At 46.4% G+C, this 17238-nt stretch overlaps 1 protein-coding gene and 1 pseudogene across 2 annotated transcripts; both read left to right on the forward strand.

Moving 5' to 3' along the window:
• The first annotated feature begins 1104 nt into the window (after positions 1-1104).
• Positions 1105-16854, forward strand: LOC145539161 (histone-lysine N-methyltransferase PRDM9-like). 2 transcript variants are annotated; one of them, XM_081572714.1, is made up of 11 exons: positions 1105-1232; positions 2209-2306; positions 2713-2836; positions 3144-3251; positions 7593-7642; positions 9409-9565; positions 10689-10790; positions 11007-11278; positions 11994-12061; positions 13179-13372; positions 15053-16854. In XM_081572714.1, exons 2-11 carry the CDS (start codon positions 2232-2234, stop codon positions 16420-16422), a joined length of 2520 nt encoding a protein of 839 aa, XP_081428840.1. In that variant the 5' UTR covers positions 1105-1232; positions 2209-2231; the 3' UTR covers positions 16423-16854. The 2 variants fall into 2 exon arrangements, with proteins under 2 accessions (XP_081428840.1, XP_081428839.1); XM_081572713.1 differs by having other exon boundaries at positions 1175-1325.
• On the forward strand, positions 4107-4238 carry LOC145540064 (small nucleolar RNA SNORA26; annotated as a pseudogene).
• Positions 16855-17238: the final 384 nt, after the last annotated feature.

Below are 17238 nucleotides of genomic sequence, written 5' to 3' on the forward strand. Positions count from 1 at the left end.
TCCTCTGTCCGTGGGATTCTCCAGGCAAGAATACTGGAGTGGACCGCCACGCCCTCCTCTGGCAATCTTCCCCACTTAGGGATTGAACCCGGGTCTTCTGCTATGGGCAGATTGTTTACCGTCTGAGCCACCATGAAAGCCTGAACATGCCTGTACCCATAGATTAAAGCTTCCCCAAGTTTGCAGTTTAGAGAGACACTGCTCTGGAAAGCTCCATGGTGTTCTCCATAGTTCTGCAAGTAATACACTTTTCCTTCCCATGAGCTTTGGCTGGGTTGTATCTTCTGACTCAACACCCCCCAAGAGGTAAACTCACTTTCCTGGTAATATTTCTCTGTCCAGACTCCAAACCACCATTTGATACTAAATCCACAGTCAGTTGTCTTGCTTCCAATACATGGAAATCACGTTGTTTTTCTGTGAGCAAAGCTAGTTAAGGGCCAGAAACAGCGTCCCTATTTTATCTTGTGAAGCCAGCAGGTGTCAAGCAAACTCAGCTCTGTGTATCCTTTGTCCTCCAGTCCGATGCTTCGTTTTACAGAAAACACTTGCAAGGCTTTGTGCTTTTATTTATACCTCATTTCTGAAGGCTTTTAATACCTACATTAAATATACAGATGACTCATCAGTGCCACTTCTACTTTGAGGCTTAAAATCCTCCAAGTTTTTTCTAACATACTTATTCCATGCCTTGCGTTTAAATCTTTGACCATATGTTGTTTATCCTGAGTCTCATCAGAATTTGGTTAATTGCACCCTTTTCCCCTGAATAATGCTGTACTCATCACATAGAGTTCTTGCCAAAACTGGATTTGACAAGGTAGGGCACAGGTGGGCCTAGAAGAAAGTCCGGGAGCATGACTACAGTCTAGGGGAGCCGAGATTCCAGTTGAGGGCGCTGGAAGGAAACATCGAGCCTGAGGACAACCCGCCCACTTGAGGATCCAGGCGTAAGAGGCCTTGCCTGAAAACCAGCAAAGAAAACGACCAAGACGCGCCTGCGCGCTGGAGGCTTCTTGACAGACACGCCCCCAGAGCAGTCAATCCCTGAGCTGTTGGGCGGGGCCTCCATCGCGCTCCGCACCCTCCCGGCGCCTATTGGCCAGACTGCCTCGGTCGCAACGCCGATTGGTCGCTCTTGCCTGACAGGGTACAGGCCGGCTGCTCGCCCTTCACTTCGCCTCAGCGCGGGAGGAGTGGACTTCGCTAGCTACTAGCGCTCCCCAGGCCGGGTTGGGCAGCGCCGCAGGACAGCGGGGAGACTGTCGGGAACACACCCTGAACAAACCTCATAAACCCTTAGCCTGATGGCTTCAAATTCCAGGGTGGGAGGCCCCAAATCCCGTCAGCTTTGAGGAATCTGAGTCCTAATCTGAAGGAAGCTTGCCTCTTGTCAGCTTCAGGGACTACAAGTCGCTTCAGCCACAGAAACACCGAATCCCCTAGTGCTGCGACCCTCAAATACCTAGAGTAACCCCAGTTCCCCTCAGCCTGAGGCACCCTAAAAATAGCACCACAGAGAGACCAAATTTCCTTAACCTCGGAGACCCTGAATACCTCAGCCTGGGAGCTCTTAAAACTCTTCGTCCTCAAGATCCCAACTGTCCTGCCTGTAGGAGACCTAAAGCGCCTTAATAAAAAAAAAAAAACCCGATTTCCTCAGCCTCAAAGATCCCAAGTTCTCTCACCCTGTGCATTCTACATCAGCCAAAAGATCCCCAGTGCCCTCTGTCTGAAGAGCCCAGTTCCTTCAGCCCGTGTGACCCAGATCTCCTCAGGCCAAGTGACCTGTCGCTTAGACGTAGAACCCACGTTATGCCCAGATTTTTCTGAGTCCCCAGGCGGAGAGCCTTAAAACCCTTCTTGGAGAAATATTCCCTCTCCTGCACTGGAACAGAGCCCTGATTTCAGCCTGAACCCAGTCCAGCAGTTAGGGGCTTCCAGGTCTCCTCAGGATTCCCTCCGTCACCCACAGACACGTCCCTCCCAGTGCCTTTCCTCGGAGGGGCTGGACTGTAGCGGAACCAAAGAAACCAAAGCTAGTTCACATCAGGCTGGTCTGTCATAGCTGGTCAGGGTCCGTCCATCCTACCAATACCCTCACCGCGACTCTCCCCTCACCTTCCTGCCCTGGACACTCCACCCAAGGAAGACAGACCAGGCTCTGGACAGTGGTCTGGGCTATCTCAGCACCTTCTTCTTCCACAGGCACCTTGGCCTTGAGCACTCCAATGGCCATGAGGCCGAACAGGTCTCCAGAGGAGAGCACTGAGGGAGATGCCGGGAGAACAGAGTGGAAGCCCACGGTGAGAGGCAGAGGCAGCAAAGCTGGGCTCTAAGCCAGCTCTATAGGAAGGACACGGCACTGGTCCCTGAAGGACCACAGACTGCTTGCCTGGGCAGCTGAGTGAAATTCTCTGTGACCATACACAGGATGGGAATGCCTGGTCCTGTCTGAGATAGTGGGGTGCAGTGGGACAAAACAGGACACTAGCATCATCAACTGCTCTGTGTCCAGGGAGAGTTAGGAAAATGTTCAGTGTTTGTTCAGTTAAGCAGGACACAGTCGGGAAGGAAAGTCTTCATCCCTGCCTCACAGAGACCATCCAGTAGCTTCAGGCTACTCCCTGCATAAAAGGTGGAGGAGAAGGCCCAGCTCTAAGGTCTGACTTATATTAGTAAATCACTGATGAAATCTATTATTTTCCTTAGGCCAAAGATGCTTTCAAAGACATCTCTGTATACTTCTCCAAGGAAGAATGGGAAGAGATGGGAGAATGGGAAAAAATCCGATATAGGAATGTGAAAAGGAACTACGAAACGCTGATTGCTATAGGTAACAGGAAGTGCTGGGTGCCTGTAAGCCTGGGAAACATGAAACAGGTCTTCACCCTCAGTGCTCACTTGGCCCTCTCTTAGGTGGCTTCATTTGCTCACAGTTGCCTTTTGTGGGGAGACTAACCTGGAGGAAATTTTTATTGTTTTGTACCAAAGGGAAGTTGACCCTGCACTGCAGAGCTCACCTCTTGCCTTGTTCTAGATTCTCCCAGCCCATCCTACTGATTTCCCTGACTTTGTGACACTTTCCATTGCTTCTGTGCTTTGTTCCTCCTTCTTATAATAAATATTTTGCTTCTTTTCAGGTTTCAGAGCCACTCGACCAGCTTTCATGCATCACCGCAGGCAGGTCATCAAACCCCAGGTAGATGACACTGAGGATTCTGATGAAGAATGGACACCAAGGCAGCAAGGTGAGGGGCCAGGAGGATTTAGAGGTGTCTTCCTGAAACCAGCCTGCACTTAGGTCTCAACTACATCTCAGCCATTAGCAAAGAAAACATAATTTTCAGCATTCCAAAGTAGTTGTGGCCGAAAATTGACATAAGCCTGAGTGAAGATGAATGTATAGGTTTTCCAGTGTAAGTCTCAAAAGTTTTATGTTTAAAATTTATCATTCTTTTTAAATAGAATTATTTTTGCTAAACATTCTTAATGAAAGGCAGTTAAAGAAAACTTAGAAATAAATTCACCAAAGAGATTTAATACTAATCTCCTAATTGGTTATTGGATTAAATCTCTTAGAAGAGGAAATGATTAACATATTATGTCAAGATACATTATTTATGTATGTATATAAAACAACAACACATGATCTTCTTACCCTAAGGTGAAACTAATTCTTTGTTTTAATTCTGGGAAAGGGTTTGAGAGAACTGTTTATTCTCCCTGATCTTTCCCACATTTCACTGACCAGAGACAGCATCAGGTAAATAAAATGAAGCACACTCATTATAAAATAGAAGTGAGCAGCTCACTTCCTCTTCTGCTGCTCAGACAGTGTAGAAGAGTTAATCTTGCTAGACTGGAGAAAACAATTTAGATAGTTCTATAATTCTCCATCTATGAACTTCTGCTCTCCCAGATTTTTACAAATTGTTTATTTAGTTTTGGCTGCACTGGATCTTCATGGCTGTGCACAGGCTTTCTCTGGTTGCAGTGAGTGGCTTCTCATCGCAGAGCACATGCAGGCTCAGTAGTTTGTGACACTGTGTCCTCTGCATCAGCAGGCAGATTCTCATTCACTGTGCCACCAGGGAAGTCCTTCTGTTCCCTTAGGTTATTAAAACTAGTGGACACAGTGCCTTAAGAGGCTAACATAGGAGGGTAAAGAAAGTCTCCATAAAACCCAGAGAAGAGATTTTAAAACTCCTCTCTGGATCCTGTCTGGAGTCACAACTGAACCAGAAGATTTTAAGTCTTAGCACTTACTAGTATGTGTATAGTTAATACCAAAGTCATTAAATTTAAACTAGAAAAAAAATAAAAGTAGTGAAAGGGACATGAAAACCAAACATTTGGTTGTCTGCAAAGGTTTTGACATGATGAGAGATTCTTCATAGGGAATACATACGCCACGGTTCACCATACCTCTGCACATCTTTATTTACCTTCTTAACAATTTCTGAGTGTATGGTACACTCTTGCTAATTATGTACGCATTAGTGTTAGTGGCCATAGTGTTAATCGCTCCATCGTGTCCAACTCTTTGCATACCCATGGACTGTAGCCTGCCAGGCTCCTCTGTCCATGGGATTCTCCAGGCAAGAATACTGGAGTGGGTTGCCATTTCCTGCTCCAGGTGATCTTCCCAACCCAGGGATCGAACCTGCGTCTGTTGCCTCTCTGCATTGCAGGCGGATTCTTTACCTCTGAGCCACCAGGGATATATATACACATTGCTGTACAACAAATCTGTAGAACTTTTCCATCTTGCTTGACTGAAGCCCTAACCCACTGAGGAACAATTCTCTAATCCTTCCTCCTCATAGCCCTTGAAAACCATGATTATATTTTCTGTTTCCATGGATTTGATTAATTTAGATACCTCATAGAAGTGGAATTAGGCAATATTTGTCTGTTTTGGATTGGTTCATTTCACTTAGCATATCATCAAGGCCCACCCCTGATGTAGCATATGACAGAATTCTTTTTTAAGGCTTAAAAACATTCCATTGTGTCCATGTGTATATAACAGATATAAGATATATCTTACATATAATCTTTGTTTATCCACCAATGAACATTTAGATTGCTTCCACATCTTGCCAACTGGGAATAATGCTGCAATGATGCATAGATGTCCACACTATTTATTCAAGATCTTGCTTTCAATTTTTTATGGAAATACACTCTTGAGTGCAATTGCTAGATCATACAGCATTTCTAATTTTCTGAGGAAACTCCATACTGTTTTCTATGAAGATTGCAACATTTTACATTTCCAACAATAGTGTATAAGGGTTCCAATTCCTCCATATCCTTACCAAACTTGCTATTGTCTTCTTATTCATATTGCCCATCACAGAAGGTTTCAATTTGTATTTCCCTATTGATTGGTAATATTGAGCATCTTTTCATATGTTTGTTGGCCATTTGTGTATCTTCTTTGGAGGAATGTCTATTGAATTCCTTCTCCCACTGTGTTAGTCAGCTCAGACTGCCATAACAAAACAAACTGCATGCCTTAAATCACAGAAATTTGTTTTCTTACAATGCTGGAGCATGGAAGTTTGATATCAGGGTGCCATCGTGGTCAATCAGGTTCTCTTCCTGACTTATAGGTAGGCTTCATATTGGTGAATGCTTATTAACCCCTTATCAGATACATATTTTACAAATATTTTCTACCATCCTTTTCACTCTGTTCACTGTGTCCTTTTGCTGCACAGAGGTTTTAAGATTACTGTGATCTCATTTGTCTATTTTTACTTTGTTACTAATACTTGTGCACTTGGTACCATATCTAAGAAATCATTGCTGATTCAGTGTCATGAAGCTTCACCTTTGTTTTCCTCTAAGAGTCTTATCAAATCTTGCATTTAGGTCTTTAATCCATTCTGAGTTGATTTTTCTTCATGATGTAAGATGTTTGTTATTTTGCATATGGATATTTTGTTCCCCAGCACCATTCGTTATAGGGATTAAACTTTCCCTGTTGTCTTGACGCCCTTGATGAAGATCATTAGACCATGTATCCAAGAGTGTATTTCTGTTTATTTCTGGCTGTCTATTCTGTTCCATTGATTGACATGTCTGTCTTTATGCCAACGGGCTTCCTCAGTGGCTCAGCAGGTGAAGAATCTTCCTTCAATGCAGGAGGCACAGGAGATACAGGTTCAATCCATGGGTTAAGAAGAGCCCCTGGAGAAGGAAATGGCAACCCAGTCCAGTATTCTTGCCTGAGAAATCCCCTGGACAGAGGAGCCTGGTGGGCTACAGTCCAAAAGGTCACAAAGAGTCAACACGACTGAGCGACTAAGCACACACTTTATGCCAAAACTACACTCTTTTGGTTCCTGTACTTTTGTAATATGTTCTGAAATCAGAGGCCTCCAGCTTTGCTGTTCTTTCTAAGATTGTTTTGCCTATTTGGGGTCCTCTGAGATTTGGTATTAACTGTAGGATGGATTTTCTATATCAGAAAAAAATTCCATTGGGATTTTAATAGGAATTGCATTGAATCTTTAAATTGCTTTGGGTAGGATGAACAGCTTAATAATACTAAGTCTCCAAATCCATAAACATGAGACGCCTTTCTATTTATTTGTGTCAGATTCCTTTCAGCAATACTTTGTAGTTTTCAATGTATAAGTCTTTCATCTCCTTAAGTTCACTCCCAATTATTTCATTCTTTTTGATGCTATTATAAATAAGATTATTGGGACTTCTCTGGTGGTCCAGAGGCTAAGACTCCACACTCCCAATGCAGAAGACTTGGGTTCAGTCCCTGGTCAGGGAACTAGATCCCACATGCCGCAACAAAGACCTGGCACAAATAAATAAATAAAAATAAATATATTTTTTAAAATTTAAATTTAGATCTTGAATATAGTTTTAAAAAAATAAAAAATAAATAGGATTGTTTTCTTATTTTCCTTTTTGGAATGGTCATTGTTCATGCATGGAAAGATATTTGAATGTTGATTTTGTACCATGCAACTTTCTGTGCAGGTTTTTTGTGTGTGTGGAATTTTAAAGATTTTTCTGTACATAAAATCATGTCCTCTGTGAACAGACATAATTTTACTTCTTTCTTTCCAAATGTAAGCCTTTTTTTCCTTTTCTAACCTAATGCCCTGGCTAGGACTTCTAACATTATAGTGAATATAAATGTTGAGAGTGGGCATCCTTGCCTTTTTTTCTGAATCTTAGAGAAGTTTTCAGCTTTTCACTGATGACTATGATGTTAGAGGTAGACTTTTCATATATGACCTTTATTATATTGCAGTCACTTCCTTCTATTTCTACTTTGTTGGGTATGTTTGTCATGAAAGGCTAGCAAATTTATTAGATACTTTATGGATATCAGATGAGGCACAGATGAAGTTTCATATTTTTTTTTAATTTTAAGAAAATTATGTAATGCCCCCAGTGGAAGCATAGGAGTTGATGATACAGAAATCATTTTCCATTCCTCCTTTGGTAATCCTTGTCCTTGTCACTCTCTGGCTCAGAATTATGTGTCCCTAATTAGAATGCCCAGTGTTTGGAAACATTTACCAACCAAAACACTGATTCTCATCATTTTTTAGGGAAACCTTCTTCAGTGGCCTTCAGAGTGGGGCACAGTAAACACCAGAAGGTGAGTATTTCCCAAATCCTGTTGCCAAAATATCCTTCTCAAGAACTCAGTCACAGGTGAGGACAGGAGAGAACACAGAGCTCCTGGAGCCGGCTGCCTTCCTGTCCTGAGTCTTTAGCACAGTGTCTGGTATCATCACCATCTTTATAGTTAGTAAGAACAGCAACAACAGTAGGCTGTTCTATTGTTACTTTATTTTCCCAATATTTCAGACTTTAAGCATTTTATGTGAATAAACTTACTTAAACCTTAAAACAATCCTACAGTACCTATAAGTAGGTATATAGCTATCACCATTATAGATCACAAAACTGAGGTAAAAAAAATGATTGATTATATGCCTGAGATCACAGTATCACTGGTAGTGCAATCTAATCCAAAGCACTTTTTCTAAACTCCTTACAAAATGATTAAAACTTCCATAGTTTTATGGAGTTTATTCATACATCTTTATATCATTCATCTGAGAGATGTTTTCAATCTCAGTTATTTTGTGCTGTGCTAGGGAGGGATATGCTAAGACATCAACTAAGGGAAGCTTAAGGTCCAGGATTAAGAAGCTTAAGGACATGCTGGGCAGTTTGTAGAGTGGACGGTCCAAGATGATGAAGGCGACAGGATCCCTACCTCTGAGCCTCCCACTCCAATAAGAGGAAGCAACTCGCAACCCTGACACGCCTCTGGTTTATGACTGAAAAGCAACAAATAAGAAAATAACTGAAGGGCTTCACATAGGTTACCCACTTTATTGAGTAGAAACTCATCATCTGGGCATCACTTCAAATGCTCATTCTTGCAGGAGGAAGTAACAAGTCCTGCCCCTGAGCTCTGATTAGGAAACTCTCATGTTTGGAATCATTTGTTTAGCCTGCCCTGTGTTGTGAGCTTTGAGAGCCTAGCCCATACCCATTAATTCTCAGAAGTCTAGACCCAGCTCAAAGCCCCCGAGGGCCCCCTGAATGTTTTGTGAATGAGTGACTCCACATTTAAACATTCATCTAGGATTAAGAAGGTCAAAGAATGATAAAGATAGTATCAGTGAGCTAGACTTCAAATATAGAGGCAGTTGAAGGGGTAAATTGATGGCACGGATGTACGCTCACATTCACACTGTACTAAATGGCTCACACAACGATTTGTTGAAATGTTATTAAATTCCATGTCCACTGTAACATTAAGAATTAGCATGTATACCAATTTACGGATCAGGAAACTGAGGAGAACCAGCTAGTCATACAGCCTTGTTCAAGCAGAACTCATGAGGCCAGCTACTTTAATTCCAAACATTGTCTCTAGGACACAGCAACCTGGAACTTTCAGCTCATTTTCTTTATTGTCTAAATGTGTTTCTGCCGATCGTCTTTTCTCTTCTCAATCTCACTGCTTTGTCACCTTATTTTCCAGATGTGTTTTGTCCCCTCTGTAATTTTCCATACTTCCTCATCCATCAAAGGTCCACTAATAAATAGAAAACCCTCGGATTTCTCTATGAGCCCTTACCCTCTTCTTTCCCTGACCTCCAGCTATTCTCCCTGCCTTGCTCTCATTTTTATGCAGAAAGTTGAAGGGAAAGAACCTTAAGATATGAATTCTAGTTTTGATTCACTACCCACTTAGGTCCTTATTTTACACTCCAGTGTTCAGACCCCCCCCCCCAGGTATTTCCAAGAACTGTCAAAGTATTAACTAAAGTCATGCATGTGACAACACTTCATAAAGTCCTAAAGAACTAAAGAAATGCATGTTGTCTTTTACTCACCTGGAAGGGAATGTCCAGGGCACCATTAAGTAAGGAATCTAGTTTGAAGGAATTGCCAGGAGCAGCAAAATTGCTGAAGACAAGTGGCTCCAAGCAGGCTCAGAAACCGGTGCCCCCTCCCAGAAAAGCAAGGACCCCTGGACAGCACGCCAGACAAAAAGTCGGTAAGAGAAAATTTGGGGAGTTCCTCTAATCCCTGTAGAAAAGCTAATAAGTATGGCCTAGGTGTGTGTCATGGACTTTGGGTAGGCTTGGGTTTAAGATGGACTGATCTGGAGAAGGCAATGGCACCCCACTCCAGTACTCTTGCCTGGAAAATCCCATGGACAGAAGAGCCTGGTAGGCTGCAGTCCATGGGGTCGTGAAGAGTCAGACACGACTGAGCGACTTCACTTTTACTTTTCACTTTCATGCATTGGAGAAGGAAGTGGCAACCCACTCCAGTGTTCTTGCCTGGAGAATCCCAGGGACAGCAGAGCCTGGTGGGCTTCCGTCTATGGGGTCGCACAGAGTCAGACACGACTGAAGCGACACACAGCAGATCTGAGACATGAAGTTAGCAATGGGGCCTTGGGGAAATCTTATACATTTTCTGAGGTCCTGATTGCTCATCCGTAAAGTGAAGATAAGGATACATAACTCATATAGTGTTAGAAAGCATTACATTAAATGCAAAAGTGCTGACACTTTTTTGAACTAAAAGTAGTTCAATAAATCCAGCTGTGATGATAGGGACCACGCTTTGTTAGTGTTTATGCCCAGACCTCTGCTCAATGCCTTATGAGTCATGTGCCCTTAACATATATTTTCTGAGTAGATGTGTCAGTGAACTATTTCCTAATTAAGAATGTTGGGAAGTTAAACCTACTTACAGGAAGTGCAGGACACTATCACTGAACCTGGCATCTGTGTTCAGTGTGGAGCCTCAGCCTCCTGAACCAGTAGTTAAAGGGAGAAGAAACAAAGTATAGAGAAGGGACTTCCTGGCGGTTAAGTGGTTCAGACTCCAGGCTTCCACTGCAGGAGGCGGGGGTTGCATTCGCAGGAGGCGGGGGTTCCATTCCTGGTTGGGGAACTAAGATCCCACAAGCCATGCATCATGGCCAATAAATAAATAATGTAACATTGAAACATAAAATGACAAAAGTAAAAGTTTGAAAAATACATGTAAACAAGTTTTAACAAAGTGTATAGATGGACAGGTAGGAGATCTCACACTTTCCGATAAAACAGGGACTAACTCTCCAGACCCCACCAGCCTTGCTTAGCTTCTGTTCTCCATCTTAGAACTCAGAAGGAAGGAGATTGGAGTGAAGAGGTACAGCCTACGAGAAAGAAAGGGCCATGTGTACCAAGAGGTCAGCGAGCCCCAGGATGACGACTACCTCTGTGAGTGACCCCGCTGCCCCACTCACGGAGAAGGGGTTACGAGGCCTTGGTCCAATAACCTCACCTCGCCGTTTGGCCCCCCAATCATCCCCTTCCTCTATGACTTGGGGTACAGGGTCCAGGCCAAATGCCGTGAGTGCCCCAGTTCTTTCTGAAGGTCTTTACGACCAGCAACATCACTATACCTCCCCTCATCCCTGTTGCTCTCGCCTCCAGATTGTGAGGAGTGTCAGAACTTCTTCATCGACAGCTGTGCTGCCCACGGGCCCCCAACCTTTGTAAAGGACTGTGCAGTGGAAAAGGGGCATGCCAACCGCGCAGCCCTCACTCTGCCGCCTGGGTTGAGTATCAGACTGTCGGGCATCCCTGAAGCTGGGCTTGGAGTGTGGAACGAGGCGTCCGATCTGCCGATGGGCCTGCACTTTGGCCCCTACGAGGGCCAGATCACAGACGATGAAGAGGCCACCAACAGTGGATACTCCTGGCTGGTGAGAAATACCCCTGTTTCCCTGTCCTCTGGCCTCTAATCCCTTGTGTGTGGTGGTGGTTGGGGGGGGGGTACTTCATGTCTACCTGGGAGGATGCAGATGGTGATGACACGATCGGCAATGACACAGGCAGCCCTGTGTACTGTGTGCACTGGGCATGAAGGGCATAAACACAGGACTTCCATCTAAAGGTCAGAGGAAGGTGGAACCACAGTGGTATAGGCACTCAGGATTTCTGTATAAAGGTCAGAGGAGAGTTGGGGCACAGTGGTACAGGCACACAGGACTTCCATCTAAAGGTCAGAGGAGAGGTGGGACCACAGTGGTACAGGCACACAGGACTTCTATCTAAAGGTCAGAGGAGAGGTGAGAGCACAGTGGTACAGGCACACAGGACTTCTGTATAAAGGTCAGAGGAGAGGTGGGAGCACAGTGTACAGGCACACAGGACTTCCATCTAAAGGTCAGAGGAGAGGTGGGAGACAGTGGTCCAGATACACAGAGGTGACTCCTCCCTTGTGGAGCCCTTGCCTTCAATGAACCAAGAGACTCAGACTTGGAATGATGAATAAGGAGCTTATCGTGTGGTCCGACTGGCAGTTGAATCCATGCCGGCTGAAGAGCAACAATGACAGCAGAGAGGAATAGTCCTTCTATTACTTCCTACCAAAAAAAATAAGAGAAGAAAGCTTGTAACTCTTTTTCTGACACTCAGATCACCAAAGGGAGAAACTGCTATGAGTATGTGGATGGAAAGGACACCTCTTTGGCCAACTGGATGAGGTGAGTGCAGTGAGTCTGCAGTTTGTAGATGTCCCTCCTCCCTCAAGCCCACACCCCTTTCCTTCTCAACCTGTCTCCCTCAATAGCTTTCACATCTTCTTTCCTCTTTTCCCTCCATATCATGCTTTTTCATTTCAAAATACATTAGAAAGAAGGAAATAAAAATATAGCATGTGCCCTCAAAATACAAGTCTATATGCTGAACAAAACTGGGGGACTTGAAAACAACTTGAGGAGTCTAGATTCACTAGGGACACTTTAACTCACTTAATTGACACTTACCAAGCACTTAATGTTTCAGTTTAGACAGTGAACTTCATTACTGAAGCAGATCACACAACCCATGTCCTTTTGGAGAACATACTGCAGAAAGACATTAGCCAATTGATTTTAGGAACAGTAACCTTAATTTTTCTATCTTTGAACTGCACAGAGCCAGGATAACCTAACACGGGAGACCTTGAGTCCATGTGGGCAACAACCTCCCCAGGCTCGGTTCCAGTGAGAAGTGAGCCCTGAGGCCTGGGAAGGAATGGGGGGCAGGATGGCCATGAGCATGGCCATTCTCTGAAGGCCTCTCCTTTCATCAGGGCAGGCAGAAAGTGAATAAACTATTACTGTTCTGGGTCTCAAGCTAAGTCAGAGCACTCTCCAAGTTTCCATGGAAGGGGGTGGGCAAGTAAATAGGGCCCTGGATACACGTGGGGAGATTGGAGGAAAACCTTGGGGGAGAAGGCAGGCTGGGGTCATTGCTGAGGGGTGTGTGCTAGCAGAGGAGCACCAAGTCCTGTGGAATGAAAGAGAACTTAATTCAGAGTTTAGAGGAGCTGGAGGTCACCAGCCTCAGGGGCAGTCCAGGTGGAGACGTGTCTGGAACTGGGCTCTATAAAACGGCTAATTAGGTAAGAAGAGAAAAGCAGCCAAGAAGAGGACCAGAAACAGGATCTGGAAATGGGAATTCACACGGCCTGGTCGAAGGTGTGAACAGAAGGTCCCCATGAGGGGCGGTCGGAGCCACGGCGGCCTCAGAGCCTGAAGGCAAGGAGCTGGGCATGGCCCGACAGTGGAGGGCAGTCATCACCCGAGGTTTCTTTCCCTTTCCCGGCCTCGACCCCAGGTACGTGAACTGTGCCAGGGATGACGAGGAGCAGAACCTGGTGGCCTTCCAGTATCATGGGCAGATCTTCTACCGAACCTGCCAGGTGGTCAGGCCGGGCTGTGAGCTGCTGGTCTGGTACGGGGACGAGTATGGCCAGGACCTCGGCATCAAGCGGGACAGCAGGGGGAAGAGCGAGCTCGCAGCTGGGAGAGGTGAGTGCCACCCCTCTTCCAGCGCCCCAGCCCATCCTGGGGAGCCTCCCTGGTCCGATTCCGAAGCAGAGTACAGTCCAGTCTAAAGTCAGTCAAGTCATCATTAAAATGCCTCAGAATTTGATTCATTTCATATGACTGTTAGGAAAGATTTTTATATTAAAAATGTTAGTTCTACTTTTCAATATTTCACGCAAAAACTATGCCACATCACCTTCTGCTGAAAGGCTCAGAAGCAAACTGCAAGTTTCCCAGCACCGACCCGCCCTCTCACCTTTCCCTGTTTCTTCCTCATTTCCTCCCATTTCTAAGCGACACGTGTACAGTGATTTGCATTCAGTCCCTGTTTCAGTTTGTGGTCACGTGAGCTCATACTCTGTGCCAGACAGGGCTCCACGCACCGAAACAGACAGAACCACTGCCCTGGGGCAGCACGGGCTTCATACCAGACAGGCGCTGGTGCTCTGAGGAAAACAGCGCAGGAAAACTGCCTCGGATCAGCGTGAGCAGAGGGTGGGCTGTGGCGCAGGATGGTGGGGCAGGGTCTCTGCAGAGATAACACCCCTGGGAAAGGATTCAGGCAGGGGAGCAGCCAGTGCCGCAGCCCCAGGGCCGGGACGAGAGGCCATGCCGGTGGTCGCAGGAGGAAGCACAGAGGGCGAGGAAGGAGGCTGGACCGGACATGGAAGCCTCAGGGCCCGCGTCCACGTGCAGGCCCCAGGGCTCTTCCTGGGTGACACAGAACAACCGTGAGGCTTTCAGCTGCAAGCGGCACGTTCTCTGTTCTGTGACGATGCTTTGGTTCATTTTGGGGAAGAGACGGTAGCGGGGAGTCCCCTAAGAAGTCAGTTCATTGCCAGACATGAGGGGAGAGTGGGCTGGCTGAAGATGCACGGGAGTGAGGGTGTGAGGAGTCTGGCCGGAGATGTATTTTTAAACAGGACTTCCTAGTGCATGTTAAATGGACTAAGACTGAATGAAATAAATGAGGTATGAATACTGCTGAGGCTTGAGAAAGGACATGCCTTTATTTTATGATTTATGGAAAACTGAGAGAGGAGCAATTTGTGAACCAGTTAGGGCAGCAGGAGCCAGAGACCTGTAGTCAGTGGGACCTGGGCCACTCGGTCTCATCCAGTCTGAAACCCACTTCCTGCAGAGATCGGCACAAAGGCTGCTCTTTGAACAAGGAGCCATAAATTCAGCTTTACTCACACCTGCTCTAACTACCCCATGTGCTCCCTACCATATGCAGAGAGCTCCAGGCCAGGCACCCCTAACTTAATAGACCCTTTCTCCTCACAGGGAGCCGCTCAGGAAGATTCCACCTAAGTCATCAAGTCTTATTGCTCAGTAGGGTAAAATACCTGTGACCACGGTGACATGACTTTTCAGATACTTACACGCAGGGAAAGGTCCCTGCAGATCCACCTCTATCAGGAGAGACGCTGCCTCTGATGCTGCGGGAAGGTCCCTAGTCTGGGTGATATGTAGAAAAGGCCCTTGACACAGGCTTCCTGGATTTCTGTAGATGTAGTGAACAAGAATGGAATGGAAAAGTGGACTGTAAAGACACACTTGATGGGAGACAAATCGTGAGCTGTCAACCCTAAGATGATTAGTGGGCAGGCCTTCCCATGACAAACCAGCTACCTGACCAAAAGCTTCCTCTTTCAGCAGAACCGAAGCCCAAGATCCACCCATGTGCCTCCTGCTCTCTGGCCTTCTCCAGTCAGAAATTCCTCAGCCAACACGTCCAACGCAATCACCCCTCTCAGACGCTCCTGAGACCATCTGAAAGAGACCACCTCCAAGCAGAGGATCCCTGCCCAGGCAATCAAAATCAGCAGCAGCGATATTCCGATCCACACAGCCCGACTGACAAACCTGAGGGTCGTGAGGCCAAGGACAGGCCCCAACCTTTGCTGAAAAGCATAAGGCTGAAGAGGATTTCAAGGGCCTCTTCCTACTCATCCAGAGGGCAAATGGGGGGTTCTGGGGTGCATGAGAGAATGACAGAAGAGCCCAGCACAAGCCAGAAACTGAATCCAGAGGACACAGGCAAATTATTCGTGGGGGCAGGGGTCTCAGGGATTATGAGAGACAAGTACAGAGAGTGTGGGCAAGTCTCCAAGGATAGGTCAAGTCTCATCACACATGAGAGGACACACACAGGGGAGAAGCCCTATGTGTGCGGGGAGTGTGGGCGAAGCTTCAGTCGGAAGTCCAATCTCATCACACACCAGAGGACACACACAGGGGAGAAGCCCTGTGTTTGCGGGGAGTGTGGGCGAAGCTTCAGTCGGAAGTCAGTCCTCATCAGACACCAGAGGACACACACAGGGGAGAAGCCCTATGTGTGCAGGGAGTGTGGGCGAAGCTTCAGTGATAAGTCCAATCTCATCTCACACCAGAGGACACACACAGGGGAGAAGCCCTATGTGTGCAGGGAGTGTGGGCGAAGCTTCAGTGATAAGTCAAGTCTCATCTCACACCAGAGGACACACACAGGGGAGAAGCCCTATGTGTGCGGGGAGTGTGGGCGAAGCTTCAGTTGGAAGTCAGTCCTCATCAGACACCAGAGGACACACACAGGGGAGAAGCCCTATGTGTGCGGGGAGTGTGGGCGAAGCTTCAGTTGGAAGTCAGTCCTCATCAGACACCAGAGGACACACACAGGGGAGAAGCCCTATGTGTGCAGGGAGTGTGGGCGAAGCTTCAGTGATAAGTCAAGTCTCATCTCACACCAGAGGACACAAACAGGGGAGAAGCCCTATATGTGCAGGGAGTGTGGGCGAAGCTTCAGTTGGAAGTCAGTCCTCATCAGACACCAGAGGACACACACAGGGGAGAAGCCCTATGTGTGCGGGGAGTGTGGGCGAAGCTTCAGTCAGAAGTCAAATCTCATCTCACACCAGAGGACACACACAGGGGAGAAGCCCTGTGTTTGTGGGGAGTGTGGGCGAAGCTTCAGTTTGAAGTCCAATCTCATCAGACACCAGAGGACACACACAGAGGAGAAGCCCTATGTGTGCAGGGAGTGTGAGTGAGTCATGACCAACAAACCACATCTTAGCCACAGGAGGATTACTGCAGCCACCCCATGCCTCAGCTCTAAGGGGGACTCAAAGGAGGTCTATGACCCTTTACTGTCCCCAAGAGTATGAGGAGAGACTTCCCAGGTGGTCCAGTGGCCGAGACTCCAATGCAGAGACCCATGTTCAATACCTGATTGGGGAACTGGCTCCCACATGCTGCAACTAAGACACAGCTCAGCCAAGTAAATAAATACATAAATAAATATTTTAAAGAAAGAGTGTGATAAGCACAGAATTAGTTGATTAAATAGACCTTCCACTTTCATGACAGGAGAGGAGGTAGATAAACAGCAGAGGGTTTCTTAAGTGTTCCGGAGATGTTCATGCCAATTGCCTTCGTGGTTTTTTGTACTCCTCTTCTAATAAATTTTGTCTCCAAACAAATCTGAAGCCCAGACTACGTATGCATTCTCCCCTTATTACTGAGAGCAGTGGGGTCCAGTGGTAGCTGAACCCCTGGGAAGGCATAATTCTGGAGCCAGCACAGTTAGGCACTGGACAGTCAGTTCCTGGGTCCAGGGAGAGGAATCTAGGGTTTGAGACAGACTCATCAAGGAAGGGAATTCCCCGGCCTCCTGGGAAGTGTGGCCTCTCCTCCTTATAGAACTTGACCCTCCTTTGGCCTCTCCTGGTTGCCCTCTGGTTTCCTCTGTTTTCTGTGGCCTCAAAGGTGAAGGCTTCATGCATGGTGTGTGTGCGTGTGTGTGTGCCTCGCTCAGCCTGGGCCATCTGGTCTTTGCCACTCCCTCAGGGTCATCACAGCATCTG

Source organism: Giraffa tippelskirchi, chromosome 2 (assembly GCF_054371585.1).
Source record: "Giraffa tippelskirchi isolate mGirTip1 chromosome 2, T2T-mGirTip1v1.2.pri, whole genome shotgun sequence".
NCBI classification, from domain to species: Eukaryota; Metazoa; Chordata; class Mammalia; order Artiodactyla; family Giraffidae; genus Giraffa; species Giraffa tippelskirchi.